At 40.3% G+C, this 21821-nt stretch overlaps 1 protein-coding gene across 5 annotated transcripts in view; it reads left to right on the top strand.

The window, feature by feature from the left end:
* Nucleotides 1–21821, top strand: part of LOC124875292 (ankyrin repeat and fibronectin type-III domain-containing protein 1) — a 204827-nt gene that overhangs the window by 25742 nt on the left and 157264 nt on the right. For 3 of the 5 annotated variants that reach the window (XM_047377355.1, XM_047377354.1, XM_047377353.1), the window contains one exon: nt 19372–19553. In XM_047377355.1, coding sequence (XP_047233311.1) covers nt 19372–19553 — 182 coding nt within the window. Of the gene's footprint in view, nt 1–5172; nt 5547–19371; nt 19554–21821 lie in introns of those variants that run through there. The other 2 variants (XM_047377352.1, XM_047377351.1) reach the window with 1 other exon arrangement.

Here is a 21821-nt window from a genome sequence, read left to right as displayed (position 1 = left end):
AGAAGAAAAACGTTGAACCAGCATTTATATTCCACTGCTATGTTTTATTACATCATCAGGAGACACTGATGGTTTACAGCAAGTAAAGAGTGTGCAGAACTACATTTATTTATAGCAAGCACCTCTCAAAGTTGGTCTCATCTTCTTGGTCAGTTCAGAGCTGGCACGGACCTCCATCCGGGGTGATCTCATCACGCTTTGACAAACAACCAAAACGTGTGAAGCCTGTCAGGAAGGACAGAACAGTTACAGTGCCTTGTAAAAGTATTCATACCCCTTGAATTTGAAAGAAGTTCTCTTTTTTTTTCAAAGGAAATGTATATTTATTCAGCTCTATTCCTCTTTGCAAATTATAGCAACTCAGGTACTGTCAGACTGGAAGAAGAGCCCCTGTGAACATCAGTCTTCTTACACGTTCTCATCTTGTTTTAGGTCTGGACTTTGACTGGGCCATTCTAACACATTGATATGTTTTGATCTAAACTATGCTGTTGTAGCTCTTCCTCTGATAGGTTTACTCTCAGGACCATCTGGGATTTAGCTCTATCAATTATCTCATTAACCATGTCAATTCTGATGAAAAGCAACTCCACAGCATAATGCTGCCACCCCTGTGTTTCACAATGGATACACCATGAAACACACTGAGTTCAATTTTGTCTCATCAGTACTACTCCTTCCACTTGTTTAGTTGTCCCCTACATGGCCTCTAGTAACCTGAAAACAGACCGTCTTATGGCTTAGAGACTGAAAACAAATGCAAGCCACACCTGGACTAAAGCATCCACCAATTCCTGGACAGTCTGTGGTGCAACGTGACGTTGGTGGATGGAGTGAGACATGATGTCCCAGATGTGCTCAATCAGATTCAGGTCTGGGGAACAGGCGGGCCAGTCCATAGCTTTGATGTCTTCATCTTGCAGGAACTGCTGACACACTCCAGCCACATGAGGTCTAGCATTGTCCTGCATTAGGAGGAACCCAGGGCCAACCACACCAGCATATGGTCTCACAAGGGGTCTGAGGATCTCATCTCGGTACCTAAAGGCAGTCAGGCTACCTCCGGCGAGCACATGGAGGACCATGCAGCCCTCCAAAGAAATGCCACCCCACACCATTACTGACCCACTGCCAAACCGGTCATGCTGAAGGATGTTACAAGCAGCAGATCGCTCTCCACGGTGTCTCCAGACTCCGTCACGTCTGTCACATGTGCTCAGTGTGAACCTGCTTTCATCTGTGAAGAGCACAGGGCGCCAGTGGCGAATTTGCCAATCCTGGTGTTCTCTGGCAAATGCCAAGCGTCCTGCACGGTGTTGGGCTGTGAGCACAACCCCCATTTGTAGACGTCGGGCCCTCATACCATCCTCATGGAGTCGGTTTCTAACCGTTTGTGCAGACACATGCACATTTGTGGCCTGCTGGAGGTCATTTTGCAGGGTTCTGGCAGTGCTCCTCCTGTTCCTCCTTGCACAAAGGTGGAGGTAGCGGTCCTGCTGCTGGGTTGTTGCCCTCCTACGGCCTCCTCCACGTCTTCTGGTGTACTGGCCTGTCTCCTGGTAGCGCCTCCAGGCTTTGGACACTACGCTGACAGACACAGCAAACCTTCTTGCCACAGCTGGCATTGATGTGCCATCTGGATGAGCTGCACTACCTGAGCCACTTGTGTGGGTTGTAGAGTCCGTCTCATGCTACCACGAGTGTGAAAGCACCACCAACATTCAAAAGTGACCAAAACATCAGCCAGAAAGCATCGGTACTGAGAAGTGGTCTGTGGTCCCCACCTGCAGAACCACTCCTTTATTGAGTGTTTCTTGCTAATCGTCAAAGATTTCCCCCTGTTGTCTTTACCATTTGCACAACAGCGTGAAATTGATTGTCAATCAGTGTTGCTTCCTAAGTGGACAGTTTGATTTCACAGAAGTTTGATTTACTTGGAGTTATATTGTGTTGTTTAAGTGTTCCCTTTATTTTTTTGAGCAGAGTACTTTTGCAAGAAGAAATAGCCTTGTCCAACTTGGGCTTAGCTGCCAGCTAATTTAAACTGCTATCCAAGGGGGTTATAAAGATCTGGTTAAGTCACTGTCCTGCAAGTGTAATGTTGTTTTATTTGTAATTAGATCTCACTTTATCTGTTGAGGGAATATTGAACCAAATTGTACACAAGATAACATTCACTGTAAGGTTCTTTTTCCTGCTAATACTGAGTTTTTCCTCTCCGCTGTCACCACACGCCTGCTCAGGAATGAGGGATTGTTACAGAGTCGGTAACTTGATGCGGTCAGCCGGGATCATTTAGACAGAAAACTTTTTATTATTTAGCAGTAAATGATCCACTGAATTTGACGATTTTGTTTTTTTGTTTGAGCTCAATTGAATGGTATTTAATACAAGCTCAGTCTGTCTCAGATTGTACTGGACTGATCTAAATTAAACTGGATGATAGATAATCCAATAAGATAAGAATTGAACTCCTTTAAGAATATATTTATTGTGAAACTGTGCTATCTACAAAAACTGAATTAACCGGATTAGACTCATCACTGTCTTTAAGCAGACACATACTTCCTGCTGTTATCCTGTTTCTTGGTCAACTAACAGCTGACTGCTTGACGTGGCTCCATGTTTATTAGCACTCAGAAAAGTAACAATTCAGGACAGATTTTACTGCCGGGTGTCACACACTCCTACGAAAAGCTGTCCTCTTGTGACCAGATTAGCCAGGACACATCTTAGTAATGGGTCTGGACAGATTTTTTGGCTCAGTTATCAAAAGGAAAGGCTTCAGGAGAGCTGGAGCGAGTCGAAGAGCAAGTCCTATAAGACAAAAGCTGGAAGTCTGAAAAATGAACCTTATTTGTAAAGGTTACAAAGTAGACAAGAGTTTATCTGAACGTCAATTCTGCTGTTCCTAGCGTGGGAGAATGCAGGATATGGTGACCTGAACCAACCAGACTGCACAGTTAATGCAAAGAAATTCACTAAAGCAATATTTGTCAATGGTCAAAAGACATCTTTGTCAAACTGTTGTTTTGATCTTTTAATATAAGAAAGAAAGTACCTTTTAGTAACTGAAATCAAAGGTAAAATAAAAGGAATGTATTGAGAAATATTGTATAAATATAAATATTTGAATATTTAACAATTATTATTAAAATTAGTTGGCCACCCTCTGCTTCTGTCATGAGTTCTGGGCTGCGAATAACAAAGAAAGAAGTATTCACAGTGAAATGCGATCTAAAAAACAGGGATGTTTCTTTTCTTGATACATAAAACGTTCTTTTATATGATCTGGAATTGTACTTTATCCACTTCAATTTTACCAGTTTTATTCAAATTTCATGAATTTAGCTGAACCGTTTATTTGCACTGTATAAAAATCCCTTTATTCTGCCGTCTATTATTAGACTAAATTCAATTCAGTTTTATTTATATAGCGCTAATTCACAACACATGTCGTCTCAAGGCTCTTCACAAAGTGTGTGGAATGGTGCGGGTTGTTGGGGAGGTTAGATTAAACTACTGAGTGTTAGAATTTGGCCATTTTAGAATGGGCTATGTGTAGGGGTACTGAGTAAAATAATAATCTGATAAAGTTTGTTCATGTAGAGCCCACTGGTGGCCATTGTTATAGTAAAAACCACAAGTATTTGGGGATACCTCTCTCTGTCAGACTGATTATAACCATGGGAAAAGAGAAGGGGTTGCACAGGTAGCAGAAATGGAGGGTGTGTTTGCACCTCAACCATAACTGAGCCGGTTTAGGCTAAACCTGACTCCCCTTTACTCCATCTAACAGAGAGGGAGGAAGGCAGAGGTAAAAATAATGTCTCCATCCTGAACCGGATCAGGGTTGGACATTCCCAAGCTCTTTATACTTGGACGTAATTGTTTGAACAGATCAACGTGGAGCATTCAGGTGTCTGGAAAGTTTCAAGCAGACTTGTTGAGGTCCATGATTCTCTTTCTGAAATCTTGGCTCATTTCTTTTGACTTTGTTTGTCACAGAAGGAAACGCTTTATAATTTGAGGTGCACCTTAAAATATGTCCCCAGATGTGCCTTCACTGAACTCACATGTAGTGAATGAATCAGACGAGCTTCTATGAAGTGTTTAATAGAAAAATAATGGGATGTTTTTGAAATTCTGGCTTTAAAGAAAATAAAAAAATATGTAAATATGTATATTTTCTCATTATTCTTGCGTTTTGCAAGATAAAAAGGTTTTCTGTATTTAAAGAATGTATGTAAATATGTGGTTTCAGCTGTAGTTTTCAATCCCTAACAACCTTTAATATGTGGCTGTAAGCAGCAGTTAGAGCATGTTGGTTGTTGCATAAGTCAATATTTCAATAATTAAATAACTGGATAACTAAGCAGCAACATGTTCATGGGGGGAGCAACTGAGGTGATCGTAAAGGAAACATCTGGTTGAAGGAATCGGCGCAGAAGGCAGCAGACACTTGCGGGGGATGAAGAAGTAAATGGCAGAAGCACCTGAAATATACTGAGGGAAAGAGGAAAGAATGATCTCTATTTTCTAAATGAAAGTGAGAAAAAAAGGGCGAGAGCATGCAGCTTTCCGACTCCTCTGTTAATAAGAGCTTTAAAAAATGCCCCACACTGCATGCCTTCTATTTCCTTTGCTCACCTTTTTTATTTCAAACCTTAACCTCTCTGCTTCAGTTTTCTTTAGTTAAAGAGAGTAAACGCGCAGACAGACAAACAGGTGAAGCTGTGGTTGTGGAGCAGGCGTCCCCCAGATTCCAGTTAGGTGTGAGCTGAGACAAAAAGCGGAAACAGATGGAGGGCGATGTTCTTTGCTCTCCAGCTTTGACTGAGGGCTTGTTTGTGCTCACCATGTGATGAGACGTGTTGTGAAAGAACTCCTGCTTGAGAAAGAGAGGGCACAGATAAAACACATTAAAAAGGAGACGGAGAGAGAGAGAGAGAAAAAGAGGGGGTGGGCTTTGGTGCAAGCAGCATTGCAGCTCATATTCTCCCACGAGCTTGTGAGGAGATAGTCTTCCCTCTCCCTCTTTCATTTTTCTCTCTCTCTCCTCCTTCCCTGCTCTCCAGTGGAGGGGAGGAGGGGGCACTGCTCCTGCTGTGTCGATGGGTAGGCAGTTACAAACGTTACTATTTTGAGAGTCACTCAGTGTATATGCTCCGTGCACACTGGCAAGCCATCGTGGATGCAAAAAGAGGCAGAGAAAGGCAGAGCACGCTTGAGATGCTTTGGAAAATGAAGGTGATGATGCACGGGAAGTCTCGGACCTGCAGCTGAATCGTACCAGCATCCTCCCAGAAGGTAAACTCCCGAGTCAGGAGGTCGCTCGCCAAGGAACTCTGCAGAGCTGAACCACACTTTTATAGATTTATTCAGGGAAATCAGGCCAAAAGGAGACTGAGAGGTGGAGGAAGAATAATGGCAAGTTTTGGAAAACTCACCGACTACTTTAATCGCCGCAAGTCGCGAGAAGAGCTACGGGTGGGCAGAAGCTCGCAGCGCAGTGGCAGTTACTGCTGCACTGTGGCAGAGGCCAGGTAACCTGTGTGTGTTGTTTGTGTGCATGGCTGTGTAAAGGCATGCCTGCCTGCCTTCATGCTGTCTGCACAATATCCTATGGAAACCTGTCACTTCTCTGTAATGTCCGTCTCTGTCTGCTGTGTGCATGTGTTGTCCTGTCAAATCCCTGCATTCACTCATGTGTATTATCACTAAAAGCAGCTAATGTATTCTGAAGCAGTCTGCTGAGAGGTGTAGTGATGGATCTAAACAGACACATCTGTCAGGCTTACAGGTGTTTGTTTAGTAGTGAGTCTGTGTTTGCGAGCATTGTGTTACAGAAGTGTGCAGGTTGCAGTGAATGCGTGCTGTCAGGCATGCTGGTACCCACCATAGGTTCTTCCCACTGATGCAGAGTTTTATTACCAAGCCTTTTTCTATAGATAGAAGCAAAAAGTATAAAATCAATATGCTGCTTAAATGGAAGAAGGAGCCAGTAGCTTACATGCGTCTTACTGCTTGACACATTCACACTGTGAGCTTCCTACTAGCAATTAAAATGTGTTGCTGTTTGTCATTCAATGGCATGGGAGTGGATTTACAACAAACTGTCTGCAAAGGTTCTTCTTTGAGACACAATTCCAAATTTGGAAACGAAATCTCCTCTACTATCCCTCAAAGTAACTGGATTTATTTTATGTTTAAAGTTTGTAGAGCAAATGTTTAATCTCCTGCTGTCATGAACACATTACTGGACATGTAAACCACACAAACAGATGCAGCAAACTAAAAATAGGTAAAGAAATTCATCTCTTATTACAAAAGCATAATCTCACAGTGAAAATATATATTTTTTGTTTTACAAAATCTCCAGGAAAAACAATTGCGTTCGTTTATTCAGCTCACCTTACAGGTTTTCTATAGGATTTAGGACCAGAGAGGAAGGCTGATGTTAAACCACTTAAATCATTATTCTGATCATTGTTCTGTTCAAAGACCCAGTGATGACCCATTTTTCAGATTCTAGCAGTGACCACCAGATGTTTAATTAACACCCCCACCCCCACCCCAGTGCCCTTCTAACTAGGGTTTTTGGAGGAGAAACAGGCCCACAGCATCACACATCCTGCACTGTACTTAAAAGTATGCATGAGGTGCACAAGTCCAAGTTCCCAGTAGGATTACGAAACTCTAGATACGTAGGTATATGATGGTGGGACAGGAAAAAAATATTTTAAATTTTTTAAATCAAATATTTTTGGTATCGATGGCCTCTAGTGGTTGTTATGGAAACATATTGATCCCAAAATACCACTCTTTGCAGCAGATGTTTTTAACCTCTCTTACCATTAAACATGGATGCTTGCCCAGTGTAACGATCAATGGCCAAATGAAAAGGCCATGTCTGGAAGGAAGTCATAGATTAATAATTAAATGTTTAAAGACACTTAACAAGCAACAGAAATGCTTCAGTTACATTTACTTTATAAGGGTTGTTGGGGGTTGCCACTGTTTGTGGTACAGGGGGTTCTGGGAAAACAACAAATATTTCCTAACATGGAATTTTTTTACCAACTGATTTAAATGTCGTAAAATTAAATGTTTCATTTTTCTAAAACTATCAGTGTGAAATTACGCTACTGATAACGGGTGAATTTATTTAAATGCTTTTTACACATTACTGTGGAGCTTTACTTGTAAATATCACTTCAAAACAGAGACCATCCAAGCAGATGCAGTAAATTGAAAGTGTTTAATTATGTTTTTTCAGTGTTCATGTAAAAGGATCTCCTAAACCCAAATGTGTCTTTCCATTTCATCACATTTTTACCTTGTTTTCTAACACCTGTTTAGTTTTGTATAAAAAGGTCTTAAATTAGCTCTATGAATTATTAAAGACAGAAGTCTGCTGGTAGATATTTTGCATCCTCTGTCAATTCTTCGTGGACTTGCTGTATATTCATATGTATAAATTGTCTTGAACCGAATAAATGTTATGCTTTATCACAAACTCCAGCCTGGATTTAAGGGAGAGGGATTCAAGTTATAATGATAGATGCAAGGGATAGAGTTATAGATTACTGGGGCAGAGTTATAATCATTCACCAATAAAGTCATGCAACATCTGGTGTTTCATGTATATTCCAAAGGATTTGCCGTTGTATAATAATGCTCTGCAAAACTTCTTGGTAATTCTTTAAATATTGAGAAGATATAAAGTGCAGTGGAAAAGTATTTCACCCTTACAGATTTCCTTTCCATTTTTTTTCTTTTTGTTTTTGCTGGGTGAGTCATCACTGTGCTCTTTGAGTAATTTTGGTAGATTCACCAATCCTGGGAAGGTTCCTCACTCTTCCATGTTTTCTCCGCTAGTTTCCTCCATCGCTATCTCTTTGATTCACTTTGTCTCAAAACCTTAGTAAGCCTTTCCAGGTTTATAGATGTCAAGAAACTCTTGAATTTATTCAGATTAGGGGACAATGTGTTGCTGTTATATGTATTTTAGCCTACTTTATGTTGTCAGACAGGTGCTTTTATAGTGATTTCTTGATTCCACACCGTGCCACAAAGCGGTCCACCACCTTCCTGTACTCATCTTCTTGTCCATCTCTGATCCACCCCACGACTGCAGAATCATCCGAGTATTTCTGCAGATGACAGGAGTCTGTCTTGTACTGGAAGTCTGAGGTGTACAGAGTGAAAAGGAATGGTGAGAGTACAGTCCCCTGTGGTGCTCCTGTGCTGCTGACTACCTGGTTAGACTCACAACCCTTCAGTCTCACAAACTGTGGTCTGTTTGTCAGGTAGTCTTTGATCCAGGAGATTGTTGAGGCCTCCACCTGAGTCTTCTGGAGTTTCTGACAAAGCAAATCAGGTTGGATTGTATTAAATGCACTGGAGAAATCAAAGAACATGATCCTCACAGTGCTGCTGGCTTTGTCCAGATGACAGTGGGTTTGTTGAAGCAGATGTATGATGGCATCTTCAACTCCAACTCCACAGCGATAAGCAAACAGAAGGGGGTCCTGATGCTTTACTGTTTGCTTACTCAGGTGGGCCAGCAGGAGTCTCTCTAGGACCTTCATGATGTGAGATGTCAGGGCAACAGGTCTATAGTCATTGAGGACTGATAGGTGAGTTTTCTTTGGTACCGGAACAAGACAGGAGGTCTTCCACAACACCAGAACCTTCTTCTGGGCCAGGCTAAGATTGAAGAGGTGCTGCAGAATCCCACAGAGCTGCTCTGCACAGGCCTTCAGGACTCTAGGGCTGACATGATCTGGACCTGCAGTCTTATTCCGATTCAGTCTCTCCAGTTGCATCTTCACCTGACTTCTTGAGATACACAGGAGGAGGCAAAGGAAGCATCAGCATCTTCTGATATGGTTGAAGGCAAACATGTAGAAGCAGAAGGGTCTAGGGCTGAGGTGGAAGATAAAAAATGTGAGGTGTTACTGGACAGCTGTGGGTCCTGTGGGTCAAAGGAGGGTGGAATGTCTGTTTGGCTGTGAGCAGGAGAGGAGGATGCTGAGCTTGTTTCTGAACTGAACCTATTGAAGAATGTGTTCAGTTGATTGGCTCTGTCCAGACCTCCATCGGTCTGATCATCCTTCTGCTTGAAGCCTGTGATCTTCTTCATCCCTGTCCACACATCTCTGATATTGTTTTGCTGGAGCTTGCTCTCCAGCTTCTTCTTGTACACCTCCTTACTGTCTCTTATCTTGACTTTAGGTTGCTTCTGTAAACTCCTCAATAATTATCTGTCTCCCTCTCTGAAGGCTCTTTTTTTTTTTGTTAAGCAGATCCTTCAGGTCACTGGTGATCCAAGGTTTGTTATTGGGGAAGCATCTCACGGTTCTGGTGGGGATGATGTTATCCACACAGAAGTTTATATAGTCGGTTACACACTCAGTCATGGCATTGATGTCCTCTCCATGTGGCTGGCACAGTGCGTCCCAGTCTGTAGCCTCAAAGCAACCTTGCAGAGCTTCTTCAGCTTCCTGTGACCATTTTCTCACAGTCCTCTTTATTACAGGTTGCCTCTGAACAAGGGGCATATATTTCGAGCAGAGAAAAACAAGATTGTGATCTGATTTGCCTAGAGGAGGTCTTGCTGTAGAGATGTATGAGTCCTTGACATTTGCATAAAACAAATCCAATGTTTTGTTTTCTCTGGTAGAGCAGCTGACAAACTGTTGAAATGTTGGAAGTGTAGCAGAGAATGAAGCATGGTTAAAATCACCAGAAATTGCCACAAAAGCATTGGGGTTTTGTGTCTGTAGCTTAGCAACAACTGAGCTGATGGCATCATATGCAGTGTCGGCAACAGCGGAAGGTGGAACGTAAACTGTTGCCAAAATAACACTGGTGAACTCTCTGGGTAAATAATATGGACGAAAACCTACTGCCAACAGTTCAATATCTGGACTGCAGAGATGATACTTTACAGTTACATGTCCTGGATTACACCATCTGTTGTTCACAAGTACTGCCAGTCCACCTCCTTTACATTTGCCGCTCCTCTTTAGATCTCTGTCTGCTCGTATGGTTAAAAAGCCCGGCAGAGAGACGCTGGAGTTGGGGATATGATCCTGCAGCCATGTCTCAGTAAAACACATAATACTGCATGCCCGGTACTCTGACTGGGTCCTTTGTAGGGCTTGGAGTTCATCCAACTTGTTTCCCAACGATCTCACATTGCCCATCAAAATCGACAGAAGAGATGGTTTGAACTTCCTCCTTCTCTCTCTTCTCTTAGCTCCTGCTCTGCATCCACGGCGTCTCCTTTTCAACTCAGCAGGGATTTGGGGTTGTAGTTGAAGTATTATTTGAGCTTTTGAGATATTAATCAGCTGCTCCCAGTTGTAAGAAACAACCCCGTTTCCATGGTGATGCATCATAACAAATGTCCAAAAATACAAAGTATTAAGAAAAATCCTCCAAGCTGCACAGCATCCGACACCGGAGTGGACAGTTGTCCAAAAAAAATCAACTATCCACCACAAGAGGAATAGTTCCCAAAAAAGAATAAATCAGAATCAAAAGTAACAGAGCTACTCCAACCTGCTGCCACCTTGAGCGGCGCAATTCTAGAATAAATGATGGGCACCAGCTCCCACGTGTCCCTATACGGAAGACGGGGTTATAGAAAATGGATGGATGGATTGTCATAGTTTTATCACCCTTAATAAATGAAATGATCATTTGAAATCTACATGTCATGTTAACATAGGTTTTCTCTCTTATGGCTCTGCATAAACTGACAGATTAGCAACATAAATATACGTCCAGATGCTGGTGAATCTTGTGTTTTCTATTAATGATCAGAGATTTATTCTTCAAATCTCGCTTTAATACAAACATCATTATCTGCCTGTTTAAGCTATACTGGGTTATAAGATCTGACTCAAAATGCTTTAGGGTAAAAAAAACTAACGCCGCTGCTATTCTATTTTCTAACAGGAGAAGCGTTAATGTGGGTGGAGATCTTAAAAAACAGCTCAAGATGTCCTGCCTTCATGGATCTAGCTTTCCTCACATCCCCACATTCTGTCTCGGTCTCCCACTCAGCGTCTCTTTCTCTCAAGTCACCCCCTTCCTACGCCTCTCTATCTTTTTATGTGTTCCCTCTCTGTAACTATCCATTTCTATTGAGCTGTCACTTTTATCATTTTGTTTCTCTGTCGCCCTTTTTTATGCCGGCTTCTTTAAAAGTCCGTTAAAGCTAGACTAACACTCTGCCTCTATTGTCTCTGTTGGGATAAAATCAGGTGATGACATTCTGTTAAAGGTCAACAGGTCAGCACTCTGTTATCACAATTCGACGTGGGCCGCTATGACATTCTCACAGTTTGATAATCCTGAGTGAAAACAACAGTTTTAACTGATTTACACAAAAGATTTAAGAAAAAAATCTTTAACATGATCTAATTTAGGGCTGAAACAATTAATCGGATTAATTGTGTTGGTGATTGAAATAATCGCCAACTAATTTAGTAATCTCACAAACTGGAGTCTGCAGACTCTAAAACATGCCATTTGCTGAAAGAACAACCCAGCTCAGTAATTAAGCCAAAACTGTACAAAAAAATATCTAAATTTAGCATTTCAGATGAAAAATTTTCTTCGGCTGTAAATATGCTCTATCCAGAACTCCTCAGGGGGTGTAGCTTTAGCGTCACTTGGTTCAAATTCTGTACAAAATTCTCAGATTAAGCACCTTTTGCTGTCTAATTATTAATCAGTTTATCCAAAAAATTGTCAACTTATTAATTATTTAGCAAAATAATTGTTGGTTGCAGACCCACTCTAATTGCTTTATTTCAAAACAGGTTGGTAAATTGATGGCTGCTAAAAGAAAATGAATATATAAATAGCTCGTTCCTCTATGCCTCAAAGAATGGAGAAAGCTCTGGCTGCTCTGGGGCTTTTTCTGGCATCTTATTTAAATGGCCTAAGGAAACCATTGACATAAAATTTTAATGATTCTGAAATCGTAACTTTGAAAAAACGTAAAACACCCAGATAATGGTAACTGGTGCATTTCTAATCACGAGGCATACATGCGATAGATCCAGTTCAAAACACAACATGATACACCACATTGGCTTCCCAAGAATGAGACAAGGCAATATTTACGCAATATTCTGACTCCCTGAATCAAAAACTGCATTTTAAAGAATCTTTTAGGACCACACAGTGGTCCAGCTTTGACCACTCCATATTAGAGATGGGATTTCTTGGTTGTTCGAAGGGAGACAGCGCCTGAGTGTGCATCTGTGAAACACAACACAAAATAAAACAACCATAGCTCCCAACTGTTACACAGTCTAGATCGTCCAGGTTCTGAGGCTAACCCCTCAAAACTCACGAAAGTGCTTTTTTATTGTGTTTTCACAAACAGAATAAAGGTTTAGTAAATGTCAATTTTTAGAATCTATGTTTATTTTACGATTATCTATTTCAAGTTTGATCAGTCTAAGTATTTTACATTTTTAACCTGAGAGGATCAAATGGAGTCCAATAGGAAGTTTCACAGCAGATGATGAAATAAGCGAGTTATGGTTATTTCATACCTCCCAGTCTGCGCTGCGGTCCCCTCAACTATTAAGCCTGTGTGATGTACATTCCATCAGATGTACCTGGGGCTGTACAGTAACTTAAATGTAATCCTCAATGATAAAAGTTTTTACTTTATTATTTTGGCATATTCCGTTTTGCAAGAATGCTTTTATTCTGTGATTTCTCTCGGCTGACTCACGCTTCTTTCTTGTTTGAAGAATGAACTCACTTCTTCTGGCTTTTTTTTTGTTTAAAGTCAGCGCTAGAAGAGGACAATGAGTCAGGACGTCTTCACTCAGCAACACAACAGATCGTTTGAACACATCAATAGGCAACTAATACAGAAGGGACAGATGTTTAAATACTTGTTTAGGATATTTCAGTAGCTTATTCATGTTCTTATATTATTTATCAGTAATAATTAATATTTTTTTATGTTTTGTCATTTATTTCCAGGAAGGACACTAAATTGATGATTTCCTTTGCTTTAGTTTTTGTAATATAATCGGAATATGAATCAACTTTATTCGCCAAGTTTGTTGCACAAACAAGGAATTTGACTTTGGTTACACTTTGCTCTCAATAAAGAAATTTGAAATATAAACATAAAAAGGGAAATACAATTTGTTTGTAAATATGTATATGTACAGTTTCTTTACTAAAGAGAAAGACATTCTGACTGTTAAGTGTTCATCAAAGAGACAGCCTGAGGGAAGAAACTGTCTCTGTGGCGGCTGGTTTTTGCAAATGGCGCTCTGTAGCGCCAACCTGAAGGTGAACATCTTGGCAGTTTGTGTCCAGGATGTGTGGGGTCTGCAGAGATGTTAGCTACCCTTTACTATAATGTAATGTAATAGCCTACATTTAAATAAATGTTCAGTCAGTTAAGAAAAAAATGAAGAAGAAGGTGTCTGGGAAACTGTTTCAAGGCAATTCACAGTTTTAAGTGCAGTAAATTGATCGTTTTTCAAAACTAATCATGTGAAATAATCATCCAAAATAATTATCATAATTATTCCATAATCAAGCCTCCAGATTTGTGTCTCATGGACAGTGACAGTTATATACTCCCAGTCAGACAGTGGCACCAAACATAGCAGACAAAGCAAACTATGGGTCTAATCATGAACAGAAGAAAAATAATTTTTTTTTTAAAGAAGACAGTGAGGTGAAATCAGCTGTTTTCCCAGTGTGGATAATTAGTCTCTCAGGGACGACGAGGACAATTTAGTTTTTCTTTTTAGTTCTTTTCTTCTTCTACTCTTCTGAGTAAACAGTGTCTACACCAGAACATTATAGCCCCATAACAGGCTGTAGTAAAACTGCATATCTCTGAGTGGAACACCGTTTATCTGACTGTGGTAGAATAGTGACGGCGATGTCCGAGCGACTCATGGATATGAACTCGTTTACATCTCGTCTGTCACTCTATGACCAAAATGTTGGAAAAAATACTTTAAAAAGTCCTTCTTCCATGCTAATTTAACGGTCCACCATGACGGGCTTTTTGAGAGCAACATAACAAGGCAAATCAGGAAATAATTTTTTTTTCTTACTTCAAAAGAAATGCCTCGAACAAAGATCATATCCAGGGCTCATCTTACATTATCTCAGTAGACAAAGTCACATGCTGGCAGCAACTAACATTGCTCTGTGAGACAGATTGGACTGAAAAGACAATATTGGGCAGTTTTAATATTGTATGATCTCGTGTCACAAGATCTCGTTACACCACTAATACAAGCGTGTATGTATCAGGAAGAAATATCAGCTGCAGCAGGGAGTGTTGCCACTCAAACATGGTCTCAGTAAACAAAAAGAAATTGGGCTCATGGCCTCGTTAATCACCTGTTTCAAGCATCTTGTCAATGTCCTGCACAGTTTAACCTATTGGCCTGTGCAACGATAGTTAAATCCCTTTTACCATCTGATTTAAAGACTAGATTTGTGAGTTTGATATCTATACTGTCTTTTTAATACATAACAAAAAACACAGAAGCCATATGTTTTAAAATTCTTTCAGAAAAATACTTTTTGTTGTTTTATCTTTGTCTCGTTGTCTAAAAAATGCAATAAATAAGTTCCACTTTAAGAAATACAAACTGTGGGATTTTAAAGTGATGTTTTTTATTTCAATTGATTTAATTTTAGGTTTTATGCATTTTGCATTCATGCTTTATTTTTTTATGAATGCCAGTTTCCTTCTTATAAAAGAAACATCACACATTTAGCAGCCTTTTGCAGACTGAGCCTAAATCTCTGCTGTTTTTCATATACAGTTGTGATAAATGACAGGATGAACAGCCTGTGGTAAATCTAAATGGGAATCCCTCAGTGATGAACAAGTAATTGTCCATCCTGAAAGCTTGAGCGGTAGTCCACACACCAGTTTATCATTGAAGTGGATCAATGCAGTTTCCCTCAATTTATTTGGTTTATTGACTCTGGTGTCTGCTGAATGACTGCAACAGAAGAATAATGATTAATTGGCTCTTAAAGTATTGCTGCCAGATCTTCTCTGGCATCCAGATATGCAAGAGCTGTCATTGTAAATCTATTGTGTAGATTACGTTTATCTTCCCTCCCTGTGGCCCGAACCTGATGTCTTAGACTGGTAGAATAATGTAGAAAACGGACAGGGAGGTAAAAGCAATCCCAAAAACCCACTGTTGGAGACTTGCAGCAGATTCATGTTGGACTAAACCTTCGTTTTATGTTGTTTACACATCTTTAACAGGGTCCCAATGATTGTGAAAGGCTCTGGATATGGAGGTTCTGTATACAAAGTGCTAAAATGGTTCAGCACCATAGATAGTTCTCAGTGCAGCTGCTGGCTTGTCAAGCATTGCTATTCACAGACATTCTCCCTTCAAGCACGCTTGTCAGCCTAACAGGCTGCTTTGAGCTATGGTCAGTTTTTTTCACACAGGTTTTAGAGTGTCAGGGTTGACAAATGGTTCGACTCTAGCACATTGAAGCCAGAGGGATGCATGCGCTACTTTTAGCTTTAAAATGGGTCACTAACACAAACTGCTGTGCTTGTCTGGATCTAGAATGTGTGCTTGTGGATGTGGGAGAATGGCACATTTCCCCCACAGCAACGGCGAGACGGAGAACAGAAGCTTTTGAGAAGTCTGAGTTTTGTACTACATCAGTCAGGCAGGAAACAAATGGCCCAAAGACTAGGAAAAACAGACCATTGAGGTCCTAAAAGCACATGAAGAAAGTAATTTGCTGACATGTGGGCTATCAGATTTACACTTTATTAAATATTTCTACTCGTGTTTTTTCACACATCATGACTCTTTTGCTTCCTCTGCCTTCCTGACAACCCTTCTGTCTGAAATACTTAACAAATCTTGTTTATTCGCTACATATTTTCAGTTTATGTGATACATAAACAAGAAATGTAGCTGCTTTCCAGAAGGCAACATGTAAGGTAAGACATCTGTAAGCATAAAACTGTAGATTCTTACCACTTACTGATGGTTTAGATTGATGCTGGGAGGCAAAAAGAAACGAGCCTCTCCACTCCTCATCTCTGCTCTACTCTCTCGATGTATCCTCTTCATTTTAGCCTCTTTTTTTGTAGCCAGTGTCGCTTAGCAACAGGTTTGTTGGATAAGTGAAACCCAAATTGCCAGAGTGGCCTGGGACGACAGTTCAACCCTGTGTGTGTTATCATTGTGTTGTGCCAGTGGGAGGCCAACAACTGTGTTTGCGCAAATGAAGATAGTGCGGCTCGCTGTAAGTGTTTAATGGTGGAGTCCTTGTTTCACCTCAAGGCACATTCATGGAGTGTCTGTGTCTACTTGTGCGAGTGTGCCTCAGGCAAACGCTTTTTCTTCACACAAGTCTGTATGGATTGCTGAGGGGTGAGAAACTTGTCAGCTTCCACTGTTATCAAAGTGTTTATGCGTGTATTTCCTGCCTACATGTATATAGAGAGCTTGAAAGCATAATTCACCTTCGGTGGCTTGTCTTAAACTCAGAGTCAAATGTTTCCAACCTCCGAAGACCTACATTTTCCACCAGGTTGTAGTTTAATAGCTGACAGTGAGCTGATGTCAGTGCATTGCTTCTGAGACCTGCGGATGTGCTGACCCAGGAGTTGCTCCTGGTTTATCTATTTGATCCCTAGAGTTAAATAACCCTGAGCCTGCAGTATATACTGCAGCACATTGAGATGAGTAAAAAGATTTACTTACCTCGCTGCCTAAAAAAATGATACACTTCAAAAATAATTATTTAAAAATTTACTTATTTGCACAAATATTTCCTTAATTATAAACTGAGTTTTATTTTGCTAATATGCTGTTAAGATGTAAGTGTCCACAAATCTGGCATTAATGGAAGAGTGGCAAGAAGAAAGCAATCATTGAAAGTAAGTCAGCTTAAGTTCTGTTTCCGGAAACTACATGTCAAAAACTTGTGTTTGACACTTGTGTGAAAGAAATAATATTTTCACATCACCCTGAACACGCCGTTCCCATGGTGAAACATTATGGTGACTGCATCATTGCTGTGGGGATATCAGGAACAAGGAAGCAGATCAGAGTTGATGGGAAGAAGCTAGATTCAGAGCTTGAGCTGTTTTGCAAAGATTAATGGGTAAAAAAAAAAGTACGACTCTAGCAAAGCTGGTAGAGACATTCCCCAAAAGACCTGCATAACATAATTGCAGTGAAAGTATTGACTCTGAGAGGCTGAATACAAATGCACACCACACTGTTCAGATTTTTCTTTGGGAAATCTGTCCTTTTCCTGTGATGCACCACTGTATCACATGAAACCCCATTAAAATATATTGACGTCTGTGGCTGAAATGTGAAAAAGTTTTAAGTGTTAATAAAACCTGAAGACAGTGTTGGAATTGTCCTGTTATTAACATCTGAACACATCCTGTAATGACACACTGCACTGCCAGCAGATAAACTCATTTGACTTGTATTCAGTGAATGTTGCAATGTTAAACAGGGCTGGAGCTATTGAATATTTTACTAATCCAGAAGTTTATATACATTTGCTCCATCAGGCTTTCCCAACATTGAAAGACCCCCTACTTCCAGCTACAGTAACAGCTGTGCCTCCCTTTTTCTGCATCAGAACCCACAATCTACAGTCACTTTAGTGATTTATTATTTATATATCAGAAGCTGTTTCCAGAACATTTAATGTCCATAAAAAAGTTAGTGTTCAATCCCTTTTTGTCCAGAGATACGTTGTCAGGATTTCTGTATCTTCAAGTAAAATGCTTACCTTTGTTCTCCAACAGGCAGACATTAAAAAAATAACCTAAATCGTTGTCTTTGTTCTGTCTGAGTGCAGATTTTTTTGTCTGACGTTGTTTTAAAATATTTCTTCAACACGAAATCAATTGGCAGAGGAGCTCCTCATAGATATAGACATGGATAGATGCACCAAACAATTCTTCGTTTACCAGGATGTCTCTGCGCTGTTAGGATGGGACCTAATTTTCTCTGGTGGTTGTTGAAATCTATGCACGGTGATAAGCCAAAACACCCACCCTAGCTAGCGTTTCCGAACACGGCAGCTGGCAGCATCTGGGCGTCTAACTCTATGAAGAAAATGTACAGGCCTACCTTGGATGGACCAGATTGGTTGTCCCTAAATTGGCCAGGAATTGCCATAAATGTTGATGATTACAAGGCTCATTCAACTGGAGAATTGATATGACTGGTTAATTTAACTGACAGTCGTTATGGATCTAGGCCTGCTGTAAAATTCATACAGTCTTTTATCTGCCTGGCAACAGATCCAAATAAATTCTGATGGGATGAAAACTGGTTTCTTTCAAAGAACACTGGAAATTCTAAAACTTATCAAGCACTTGGTTATATTTTAGAAAAGAATAAATATAGTTCAGATATGGATGTGGGATTTTAATTTTTTCATTATTATAAAGTCAATTCAAAGTATATATTTTTAAATGTATTGGGCCCTCAGAGGGGGTCTGACAGTTCCTCTCTGGTTTGATGTAGTGTATGTTCGCATCTTTTGTTTGACAAATTTATGGCGTTTTGAGTCTTTCTCTTCAGTTTTCCTCTCATTATCTCCTGTCTTTATTGCAGTGAAAGTAAAAAAAACTGTTTTGCGAAAACAATAATTGTTCCCTGTGAAAAAAGGCAGTGTGAAGAAAAACAAATTTTCTGAGGAGTCCATCCAACCATCATTCCTTCCTTTTGCATTGTCCGTATATATTCCTATAAGAACCAAGGCTGTCCTGTACGGCTTGCATAAAACAATAGCTGGTTAAGGTTTTAGAGTGACAAAAAAAAAAAAAGAATACCTGTACATTTGTGTAGAAAAGCCAACTAAAACAGCTTAAGCCAGTTATAAATAACATTGTGTTTGTGTTTTGTTGTAGCACTTGTTAAGCTGTTCCCTTGATTGCTTCTATTGATTCCTGGTGTAGAGTGTGTGTTATCGGCTGCTATGATCAATCAATAGTTTTAGTCATTTGGAAGAAGCTCGGTCTGATTAAGCAGATGTGGAAGCAGTTTTTCCATTGATCCGTAAAGATGCTGTTCTTTGTCATTTCTAGGAGGCTGAATGCATGTAAACTGCACATGTCTGGCTTTTCGTTTGTGTATTTAAGATGGTATCAAGTTGGATGTTCTTTACAAAGACGAATTACTTCATCGGTTATGTGTTCGGTTTTAGTTGACAACCCTCTCACAGTTGTTTAAATGTTCAGTATGACAATGACTGAAGTATTGATATAGAACATTTAAATAAGCTAAAAATATCTACCTTATGCTTCATGTCTCATTTATGAAGGTCCCTGGAAAGGAAACTGCAGAGACCTCTACTGGCGAAGTCTCGTACTCTCCCCAGCATCCCCCAGTCTCCAACTGTCTCCAGGGTCCACCACTCTGACTTGATTGGTGGGAGTCCTCCCCGCAGGAAAAACCCTCCATCCGCCACCATCCAATCAAAGGCCTGCACTCTGCCTCCTGCAGGTAAACAGTAAGAGAAGGCTACAACACACCAGCATCAACATTTTTATTTTAGCTTTTAGAAGTTTGGGGAAAAAAAGAAGCACTAAAACAACTGCTTGTGTTCTTTTTCACCATCTGTTTGTGACGAGTTGTGTTTATAGCCCTTTTATTGTCGCTTCAGTTAGTCTTTTTGTGGAGAAACATGAAGGTGGTGTATGTCTGCAGCACTGATTGGCTGTCTGACAGCTGCCTGGAACGTGCAAAAACTACCTCCTTGAATTTGATTAAAACATGGTGGTGCATTGATGCATGACCAAAAGGTAAATTAATGAGACATTCAAAAGACTGCACCGCTACTTTTACCTGCTAGTGTTAATATGTAATATAAACTGATCACAAATAATCCTATGTGAGTTTTAATCCACTGACTACTCATGAGTACTGTACATAACACACTACTTATGAAGTGACAGCAACCTCCAAATGGAAGGTCAAATGTTTATTTGCATGTCTTTAGCAGCTGGTACAATACTGTAAAGAGCAAAAGAGCCCAAACCAAAGTCTTCTCAGATATGTCAAACATGACCCATTTATTTTACCTTTTTTGTCCCACCCCTGCTCCGATTCTCTTATATTTGCTTCATGTCAGAGCGCACAGAGCTAGGTACGCACAGAGGTAGAAGATATACTATATCTTCTACCTCACTCTCTCTGTTTTCTCGTCTCTCTCTCACTCTCTTCTTGCTTGTAAATCAAACAACGTTTTCTTACCTGAGAGGAAAAACATGTCATGGAGAATCCTAAAGCTGAAGCCTCCTGACGGAGTGCTTTCATTTGAAAGAAAAATCTGTCCTTGCAGTGAAATGTGGTTCTACAGAGTAATAATCATGGAGATTAATGCAAATTCAAGCTATTGTTGTCATACATTACTATTTTTATTTTAAAATGACACTTAGCTTAAGACCTGTCATGCATACTCTATATTCGAGGGGATTACAAAGAGCATATAGACAAAGAATGTTTACCCTCTCATTTTCTTTGGCTAAATTTTTATCAAAGTTGGTATGACCTTGTTGAGAGATTAATTTCATTCTAGACAGATTTTGTTTTAACACTCCAAGGATGAATTCAACTCAATTAACCTTACAGAGCTTTTTCTGTTTTTTTGTTGTTGTAGGTTCTAAAAATATTACTGCCAATATTCAACCTTTTTCAAAGCATTTCATCAATTTTAGTGTGTAAAGCTTGGAAAGAAAGTATGGAGAAATCATCTCTATGTCTCAGCCTGGACCATCTTGTCCCCTGTGAGAGTATTGTTTTATCAATAAAGCCACTTTATTAAAGGAGCTTGGGCATCATCCATCAATGCCCTAATCCAATAAATCCTTCCTGTCGTTGCGTCTAATGATCCCAGACTGAACAGTCTGCAGTTGGCTGATTGAAACCCAAGTCCTGCCATTTTATGAACATTTTAACTGCCTGTGTCTCTCTCTGCTGTTTCCTCTTGTTCGGCTGTTGCTCCGATGCAAATATCAAATTAAAGAAGTCGGTCTCACGTGGCTCCTTGTTGCCTAGCAACTACTGTCATCGACCATGATGCGACCTCGCTCTTTCCACCACTCTTTATCCCTGCAGGAGCAGGAAGGTAACTTTTTTTCCCCCCCTGCTCCTCAGTTTAATAACTGAGCAGCACTTCATTCAGAGATTTAAGCCGCGGCTGATATTAGTGAGGACTGCTCAGTGGGAGTAACTCACAGTCGTTCTGTCACAGTGTAATTCAGCTGCAGAGGTGTCTCAGTGCAAACGACACCAATATATTCTCCAATCTGAAGATGTTTTTAAAGCTGACATACTCTGTAAAACCTACTTCTTTAGTGTTATACACTTAAGTCTTCTCGTTGGCATCCTCCGTGTTTAAGGAAGTCTGTTCCTGGACTGATTCGACTAGGTCGAGACTGCAAGGCGGCTACTCATTTTGGACTTTCAAAATCTATTCTTATTCCCTTCTTAACTCTAAAATACATTGGCAGCAAACAATGCGAGCTGCACCTGTTCTGTTGTTGGCTGCAAAAGAGAACATGAGTTGTCACGCATTCCTAGCATCTGATGGTACTGCAGAACCAGTGAATTACTGTTGTTTTCTATGGCAGTGATTTTGTAGCAGTAGAACCTCTGGATGTAGTATTACTGTAGATGTTGAAGAAATGGGTCCATCTGGTTTCTTATCTGCTCCTGTTAATGTGCACAGTGCCCTGCAAATCAATGCATACCCCTTGGACTTGTTCACAT

Source organism: Girardinichthys multiradiatus, chromosome 10, assembly GCF_021462225.1.
Source record: "Girardinichthys multiradiatus isolate DD_20200921_A chromosome 10, DD_fGirMul_XY1, whole genome shotgun sequence".
Taxonomy (NCBI): domain Eukaryota; kingdom Metazoa; phylum Chordata; class Actinopteri; order Cyprinodontiformes; family Goodeidae; genus Girardinichthys; species Girardinichthys multiradiatus.
Note: the sequence above shows the minus strand (reverse complement) of the source record. Positions and strands in the feature narration are given on the sequence as shown.